Raw genomic sequence first — 9457 nt, forward strand, 5'->3', positions numbered from 1 at the left:
ACTGTTTTTAATGTGCATATTTACATCAAAAGACAAGCATGGTAATTTCATCCTTAAACAAACAAAAGCACAGTTTTTAATGTGCAGATTTACATCAAAGGGAATCATTCCAGTGTAACAGGTTTATTCACACTTAAACCACATCCATCCTTGGTGTTGACCACCCTACTTAATGCCACTTTAGTGATCCTCTCTAAGTATTTCCTTTTCCTCTTCAATGGTTGTGCTCTTTGTTCAACTTCAACAACGGGTTGTGCAGCAGGTTCCTCAACAACAGGTCCATGAACTTGGTCCTGATCAGGTTCATGAACTTGTTCCTGATCAGGTTCAACAACAGCTTCAACTTGTTCATCAGGTTCAACAACAGCTTCAACAGCTTCAACAGCTTCAACAGCAGGTTCAACTTGTTCATCAACTTGTCCCTGATCAGGTTCATCACCATCTTCAGCCAGCTCTTCAATCTCAGATTCAGACTCAGATTCATACTCATTTTCAACTTCATCCATCTCTTCAATCTCAAATTCAGACTCATCCTCAACATCAGGAACATGTTTACCCTTCTTCTTTTTGGCTTTAGTACTTGGTCCTACATTAAAATTTATAATGCATTAATAGATAATACTTATATTTTTTTTTGGTAAATGAATGATACTTGATATGAAAAAAACCTTCTTTGGACAATGGACATGTTATTTTGTTGTGTCCTGGTTCTCTACAGATGCTGCATTTTGTAATAGCCCCTTTCTTGCTAATAGTATGACGACCTTCTTTTTCTGAAGCAGCCTTCTTCCTGTTGACTTTAGGTCTGCCAGGTAATCTTTTACGTTTCGGGGGCAACATAGGTTGACCTTCCCAAGATGGCCACATTTCACTTCCATTTAAAGGATTAATTGTATACTTATAGCAATTTCCAAACATTTCTGTTGTGAACCAAGTTGCCACATAGTCTTCCACATTCTCATTTAGATAACTAATAGCAGCCATGGCATGTATACATGGTATACCGCTTAGTTGCCATCCTCTACATGCACATGTTCTTTGGTTCAAGTACACAGCATAAACCTCATGTACTGACCTCACCTCAAATTGTTGCACACCACTGGGAATTACATACCAATACCTATAAAATAAAGGAATATAGTATAAAATTAGTACTTGGGAATTACATGCCAATACCTATAAAATAAAGTATATATACCTTAGATGTTTCCTCTTGTCCACTATTTTCTTTCTAATAGATGGACATATGGCTAGATTCCATTTCTGCCCCTTCAATCTTTTACAATACATCCTATCCATCACAAACCTCCTAATTTCCTCTAACATTGTTATAATCGGCTTTTTCCTAGCATGCACAATTGCAGCATTAAAAGATTCACAAATACCATTCTCAATGGCATCACAAGACCTGTCCAATACAAAAAAAGCCCTAGACCAGGATTTTGGATCTCTTTCCATCAAGTGATCATATGCTTGTACATCAATCGCCCTAATCTCTTTCATTAAACCTTCAAACCTCTGCACAGTTGTGGCCTTTGCAGCCCTCCAAAACAGCTTCCTATATGCAGCACCCTTAAATTTTTTCTTGAAATTAGCATAGACGTGCCTAGCACATTGCCTATGCTCAGCATCTGGTACTCTTTCTTTAACAGCCTCAATAAGACCCTAAACATGCAACATAAACATAACATTAAGATAAACATAACATTAAGATAAATAAAACGGTAACCAATTAAAAAACAGTTAGGATAAATACCTTGTGTTGGTCAGAAAGTAAGGTTAATCCTGCCCCATTTCCCATGTTAATGTCCTTAAGTAGTAAGTTTAGAAACCACTTCCAAGTTTCTTTGTTCTCAACTGCAACTACTGCCCAAGCAATGGGGTAAATATGGTTGTTAGCGTCTCTACCTACAGCTGAAAGAAGCTCACCTCTGCAAATACCTTTTAAAAAGCAACCATCTACACCTATAACCCTCCTGCATCCTTCAATCCAACCATCCTTTACACCTTTGATACAAACATACATCCTAGAAAAATAAATTGTGGAATCAGGCATTGTATCCGTCCCAATTTTCACTGTTGACCCTGGATTAGCTCTTAATATCTCAGCTCCATAACTCCATAATTTTTCATAATGTGTGTTCAAACTGCCTTCGATCTCATTAAGTGCAAACTTCTTTGCATTCCTGCATTGTCCAACACTAACCTTCACATTGAAAATTTCCCCAACTTTATCCCTCATTTCCCTGCAACTCAATTTGGGATTTTCTAAAATATCATTAACAAAATGTTTCCCTATCCATGAGTAAGTAACAACTGACCCAAACTTGAAGGTTCTAGCACAGTTATGCTCATTACGTAAGGACTTAATTTGGAATGACTTTTCACTGCTCATCCAAGTAGCCCATAGTCTAAAAGGACATGCTGCCTTTCCTTCACTAGTTTTACAACACCTGACTAACAACCTAGTTTTATCATTTTTTTCATACCAAAGGTTAAAACCGTTTGCTACTACATAGTTTGAGACAAGCTGTTTAAGTTCTTGAGGGTTACAAAACCTCATACCAAGGATGGGTTGCATTGTATCCCATTTCTGAGTTGAGTCATGATAAGGGTAAATTGGGGCTTCTTTGGTTCCATTATCTGAATCATCATCCTCATCAACAAACTCATCTCTAGGGACAACACTAATATAGTTAAGAAAGGGATCATCAGATTTAGTCAATGGTATTACCTCTTCATCGGGTTCATGATCAACAGATAGAGCATTAGACATGACCGAGTCTTTATCTTCATCAGAGCTTTCACTATCAACATTTTTTTCTTCCTTTTCTTCCTCTATCCAGTCAAGCACCGAATCGTTGTAGTGATCAATATATACATTAATCTTTCCCTCGTTACGATGTGCAACATCAAGAAACCTCCTGTAGTCATCATCGTTTTTCAGTGGTGTCAACCCATCACGCATTGGCTTATGCCCAAGACAGTAGTAGACAACAGGACACTTCCCCTTTGTGACATCCTCAAGAACATGAATGAACTCCTTGAAATTTAATCCACCAAAATCGACATCTGTAATTGACGTTTTTTGATTCAGGTAGTATATAAGATGAGGAATGGGGGAAAACATTCCATCGTAATGAACATCTACTTGAATGTAAGTTGATCCTTTTGCATTAGATGGACCAGCCATGATCGATCTCAACTTCGACTGAGAAAATTACACAACGGGGTGTTGAGGGTGAGGGTGAGGGTGTTTAATGGAGAGGGGTGAGCCACGTATTTTCCACATAATTTGTTTTTTTTTTTTTAATAAATAAATTACCGGGATACCTATTGTATCCGGTTAACAATGGTAAAGTATGTACAGAAAAAACATTTTAATGGTATTTTGTGTTAAAAAAAAACGTTAATGGTATAATGTGAACACGGGTAAAACATCATTACCCTTACAAGTCATTTTCCCTTTTAGTAACACATTAGTTTCAAACTCAACTTTATAAAATGAAATAAAGTTACGTTCACATTCAATAATGTAATTTCTTTTTTGTAACTTTGCTTGATTGAAACCGACAATAAAGATAAACTACACATTCTAACATTTATTCGATGGGCCTCACATATTTTTTACTTTTGTTTCAATATATATATATATATATATATATATATATATATATATATATATATATATATATATATATATATATATATATAAAACAAATCCCACTATTTGTAAAAATAGATTGAATAAAATAATAATATTTTTTTAAGACGTCCAAATCATTAAGTTAATTGTACAACTAATCACTAATAAAATAATATTAAAATTTAAACAAACTCCTATAAATCCTCTCTTCCAAGGTTTTGACCATATCTTTTTTCATCCAAATAAATACTTAACACCCTATAATTTGGTCATTTCATGAATTTTCTTTATTTTTAATATGACATGTTTCCTAAAACAAACTAATGATTGAATTGAAAATAATCATTATTCATCGAAAAAAATTAATTGTCGAAACAAACTATTTGTTGTCCGCCGCTTTGTGCGGGTAAACGGCTAGTGTATATATATATATATATATATATATATATATATATATATATATATATATATATATATATATATATACTATCTTGTAATCCGTGGGAAAAACGGTTTAAAATTAATTAAACTTTTATAGTAAAAAACTCAAAATTATTAATAATTTATTTTAAATAAAATATTAGTTAAGAGATTTTTTTTAGTTATATAAAATTATAATTATTGATTTAAATAAGTATGTAAAATCATCTTTTTATAATTTGTATTAATTTTATTTTAATTTTTATTTTAGTGTTATTAATTTAATGTAATTAGAGTGAAAAATTGAAAATTTGAAATTTGAAATGGATAATCGATAGGTTAACAAGTAACATTTATTAATAACGAGATATAATAAGTTGACACATGACAAAAGAAGAATAACATATGTATTAATTATGAGTCTAATATAATGACACATATAAAAAGAAGAATAAAATTATTTTTTATTAGAATAAGGATATATATATATATATATATATATATATATATATATATATATATAGAGAGAGAGAGAGAGAGAGAGAGAGAGTGTGTGTGTGTGTGTGTGTGAGAGAGAGAGAGAGAGATAGAGAAACAGGATCAGATGATGACTCCTTTTAATGTGAGAACTCGTGATGACACTATAAAAAATAATAAACTAATTAAAAAAATACAAATCATAAAATCTCGGAGAGAAAAAAAAATTTTGAATTTTTTTTTCTGGATCATTAAAACTGAAGCATGGATTATTTTTGTGATCAATGATACAATTTTTAAGATCCATGATTCAACATTAATGATGCAAAAAAAATTTCAAATTTTTTTTTTCTCCCGGATATATTGTTATGCTCAATTTTATGATTTATATTTTTTTTTAGATTTTTTTTCAATTTTTTATGGTGTCCTCATGAGTCCTCACGTTAAAAAGAGTCAAGTCCTCAGAGAATCTTTGCAATTCTGGAACCGTGGTGGTGACGATGATGAAAGAATCCCTTGTTGCATCATCATAGTGTTTCTTGTAGAAGACTATTTATTTAGTAGTAGTAGTGGCTTAATTGATCTTAACAAGTTGTTTTTCATGGACATACTCTTTGCCCTCATATCAAATACCCATCTTGATGTTTTGTATCTAATCATTGTAGTTGGTGCTATCCAATGTCACCTTGGACACGCTCACGAGTAGCGAGAAGTTGTGCGAAGAGTTTTAAGAAACAAGAGCATCACCAGGATTAGACATCTATAAAGAAAAAGATAGTTTTAGTTATATGCAAATAACACTTAATATTTTAACCCATAAGTATTATTCAAGGCTAAAATCTAAAATAAAAATTCACAACTAAGAAAAGGGATGCTTTAATCTCATCGTGAATTTATGATGGTAGGTAAAGGTAATTTACCATTTTCAATCAAAATGAAATTCCTAGATCTTTTTGAGATTTATTAAATCTTATCAATGACATGTTTAATCTCATATTATGTTCTTCTATTTGTAACAGTGATGCCAAGGATCACAAACAAGATGTGAATAACCAAACAAATATTCTTGGCCACCTAGATGTCATTTATCATCTCTAATTAATGTGTCGGTTAACCACATGTGCTCCATCAACAATGATAATTTTCTAGATGCTCATTACTTATCTTTATAGTCATTATTAATGTGTCGGTTAACCACACACGCTCCACTAACTACATATAAAGCATAATGTGTAATTTCATGGATTAGCATACTTTTCATATTTTTCCTAAAGTAACTAAGAGTGCAATTTTAAAATAGTTTAGTTACTTTATATCATTATACTTTTAATAAGATTATGTTTTATCAAACCCATTTGGCTAACGATCCTCCACCACACAAGAGAACGGTGAGTGGGAGTGGGCACACATTTCACGGCCGCTTCCTTATACCCTCTTTATAACATGGTTTCGTAAATGAGACCTACTATTGATTTGACTGACTTTTCTTATACATATAATATATTAAACTTTTAATAGTACATATAATTTGGATCTGAGTTATGCTCACGTCGTGACAAGATGCACTGTCACGTCGTGAGATTTGATGTAACGTCCCAAAATTTAAGACCCAAAATTTCATTTTCATAATAATAAAATCACTAATCCAACATGTTTGTAAATCATAAACGAAAAATAGAGTATATCAATTAAACATCCCAAAAACATCAGAGTCAAATCAGGTGGAAATCATGGTGTGTGTGCAACGTGATCATCCTGAGCTCTTCCCTTCGATCAGGAAGTTCCTGAAACATAAACTGAAAACCGTAAGTATAAAGCTTAGTGTGTTCCCCAAAATACCACATACCATACATATTTGCCAGCTCAAAGTTGTGACAGATCTATTTCACCCCCCGAGTCTATTTCACTCATAAGTCTATTCCAACTCATGTGTCAGCCGAAGGCCGTACCGGGTCTATTTCACCCTCGAGTCTATTTCAACTCATGTGTCAGCATAAGGCTATACCACGTCTATTTTACCCCACATACATATAGCAACAACAACAAGGCATATTACACATACAACAAGACTTACAAAGACGACAAACACATCACATATCCTAGTGTCCTATAATATAGTGAGAAAACTCACCTCAGTCTGTTGTTAGTCAAACAAATGATCAGGTTACTGAACTGTAAGTCCCTAATCTGCCTGTGTATCAGTCAGATCCGTTTGATGGTGCGGAATCCCAATCAAACGGATGATGCCAGATCACAATAAGAAGAGAAGGAGAAGAAGAATATTAAGAATCTTGATTGTATTGATGTGATGTGCACGAAAGTACCCATTAATTTTAATATTTATAACCTAAAAAACTTAGACTAACTATGCACTTATAGGCAGTGTATCTAGTCAGATTATAGTATAGCTTAGGTAAGTCGGGTGTCGATCACAGGGAACGGTGGATTAATTTAATATATTTAATTATAGGTTACAGGTTACACGAGAAGGATAAAGAAATAAATCTCAAACTAACAATTAATTGAATACTCTCGATAAACTAACAGGAAAGCAAATCTCTTCAGGTACTTTGGTTTAGACAAATTACACCTTGAAAACATAGACAATTGCATACACAAATTCATTTATTCATGTTCACCGATTCCTAAATTGATTAGATTCATGTTCACTATAACTAATCCTTTAGCAAACAAGTCAATTCAAACAATGATCAATTGATTAAACTAACATGCTTCCTAGTGTTCAGTTCATATCAAGCAAGACTTGTAAATTTAGTTAATTTAAACATTTAATTAACCTCTTGTTGATGGTCATCAAACAAGGCTCACACATTAACTTACTTATTCCCAAGTTAATCCTAGTTTCACATTCGTTATTTCTAGTCTTATAATCTCAATGGTCATCAAAAATCATAAGAGACAAGCAAATCAAGCAGGTTTTCATACAACTTAATTCACTTAACAATTAACAGCAAATAATCATCATTAACACATGAGGATCTTTGAACAAGCTTGGCAAGATAAATTAAACACAAATAAATTATTTAACATAACAATTAGTCTAAGAATCAAAACTTCATTCAATCATAAACACAAAGTAAAAGGTTTTTACACCCAAATCAGAAACTAAATACAAAAAGTACCATAAGGAAGTGCTAAACATGGTCACGTTAGCAATCCATATGATTACCGACATGTATCCGCTCTCCAATCCTTCAGATCTCTGCTCCCGTTAGCTTAACGGCCTTCCGGCCGCCTTCTAGACCCTCAAAACGGCAACTATGAAGTTTTCTTGTTGCACAAGTCGAAGTGGACTATCATAGATTCTTCAAATTGGTGGAATGATATCGGGTATTTATAGTTGATGGAGATGGAATTTATATGGAATATTAGAGTTGGATTGGAATAAGGAAACTAATGGTGGCTTAGGGATTAAGCAAATAAAGATAAGGAAAGTGGTGCTTGGGGAATAAGTAACTTGGAGGGAATTTCCGTCCAGATTTTATGCTTCATCTTCAAGTCCGATTTTGGATAAGATAAGTATCGAATTAGCCAAAAGTCCCTCTAACATAAGTCGTAGGAAATTTCGTCTAGTTTTCAGAACAATTTTAATCTCGTCAAATGGACTTACGAGTCATTAGATATACCCGAAACACTGAAGATGGGTCAATCTGCCAACAATATCCTTTTTGCATCTTTTCAGCTTCATTCTCTTCCTTTTGCATTCCAACTCTCATTTTTACTGTAATTAAATATTTCAAAGCATATTAAGTATATTTTAGTTCTAAATAATAATAATAAAGGCTAAAATATTAAGATATGTTTCACATAAATATATATAAAAAGACACATATCAAAATACCCCACACTTAGCCTTTGCTTGCCCCCAAGCAAACTGACTTTTATTATTTCACCAATATCGCATAGAATAATCCATTTCAAACCCATCCATTATCCCAAGACCGCAATGCATGTATTTGTGTCTATAAATCCTAAGAAACTTCTCATTCCTAAATAATCACAATCCTTATGAACCTTCACCCCTTAGTTTATACGACACTCATTTTTGCAACCCTCCGAATCAATCCTCAGAAATCTATCTTAACCTCAGGGTATTTTTGTAAAGCTACCCAAGCATACATAATCTAGAAATTACAAATTTAAAATACCACAATGGAGCTCTTGGAATTCTTCTATTCCTTTGAATATTTGATATTGATTTCTTTGAATTCACCACCTTTTGGATTTTTGGTATCTTCAACTTTTGTACTTTTGGATTTTTGATCTTCAAATTCTCACTTTAATTGCTCCAAAATTCTTCAAATTTTTGGTAATTTCTCTCTCTTTTTTTTTCACATGTAACTCACTTTTTTTTTTCACTCAAAACCTACATGCTTAAGCAGGGGCGCTTAACTTCAACCCTTATTGGTTAGAGTATTAGTCTAAGTGCAATGACTAAAAAAGCTTTCCTGGATAGATTTCAGGTTTAGTCTGCAAAACATATTATGTTATATAAACTACCAGATTACCTTTCATATCTCATGACTTTTCACTAGGAAATGGGAAGCCACAAATACACTATAACATGTGTTGGCTCAAGTAAACATTTGGGTTCTCATTGGATCATCCCATACAATATTAGCAAAATTTTAAATTATCACTAGATTTTCTAAATTAAACTATTATTTCAAGTTTATAAATTTTTAACTAGTTTTTAATTTTTCAATTTAAATTGATTTTTCAACCCCCTACCCCACACTTATTTCATACAATGCCCTCATTGTACGCTAAAACTAATAAAAACAGTAAAAAGGGAGAAAAAGGAACAGACTCCCCTGGGGTAGTTGTGGCGAGATCGAATGGGGCTGCTATAAGTTGTTCCATAAATGTGTTGAAAACTGGAACTGTTGCTTC

General features: G+C 32.9%; 1 protein-coding gene and 1 long non-coding RNA gene across 2 annotated transcripts; both read right to left on the reverse strand.

Annotated features, from left to right (window-relative positions):
* Window positions 1-104: 104 nt before the first annotated feature.
* Window positions 105-3193, reverse strand: LOC145017083 (uncharacterized). Its single transcript, XM_078975173.1, has 4 exons — window positions 1757-3193; window positions 1199-1665; window positions 669-1120; window positions 105-586 (listed from the first exon to the last, which is right to left on the reverse strand). Exons 1-4 carry the CDS (start codon window positions 3191-3193, stop codon window positions 105-107), a joined length of 2838 nt encoding a protein of 945 aa, XP_078831299.1.
* A 2951-nt stretch (window positions 3194-6144) lies between these two features.
* On the reverse strand, window positions 6145-9251 carry LOC145017975 (uncharacterized). Its single transcript, XR_013666756.1, has 2 exons — window positions 7687-9251; window positions 6145-6327 (listed from the first exon to the last, which is right to left on the reverse strand). It is a non-coding gene; the product is annotated as an uncharacterized LOC145017975 (long non-coding RNA).
* Window positions 9252-9457: the final 206 nt, after the last annotated feature.

The sequence above is a fragment of the Lactuca saligna genome, chromosome 9, assembly GCF_052625555.1.
Source record: "Lactuca saligna cultivar CGN05327 chromosome 9, ASM5262555v1, whole genome shotgun sequence".
Taxonomy (NCBI): Eukaryota; Viridiplantae; Streptophyta; class Magnoliopsida; order Asterales; family Asteraceae; genus Lactuca; species Lactuca saligna.

What these genes read in the sequence shown, in the direction of transcription:
- LOC145017083 (XM_078975173.1), bottom strand. Translation starts at nt 3,193, where the DNA reads ATGGCTGGTCCATCTAATGCAAAAGGATCAACTTACATTCAAGTAGAT. An exon ending in GACAAGAGGAAACATCTAAG is followed by an intron (nt 1,121 to 1,198) that starts GTATATATACTT and finishes TTTATTTTATAG; the next exon opens with GTATTGGTATGTAATTCCCA. An exon ending in ATGTCCATTGTCCAAAGAAG is followed by an intron (nt 587 to 668) that starts GTTTTTTTCATA and finishes ATTTTAATGTAG; the next exon opens with GACCAAGTACTAAAGCCAAA.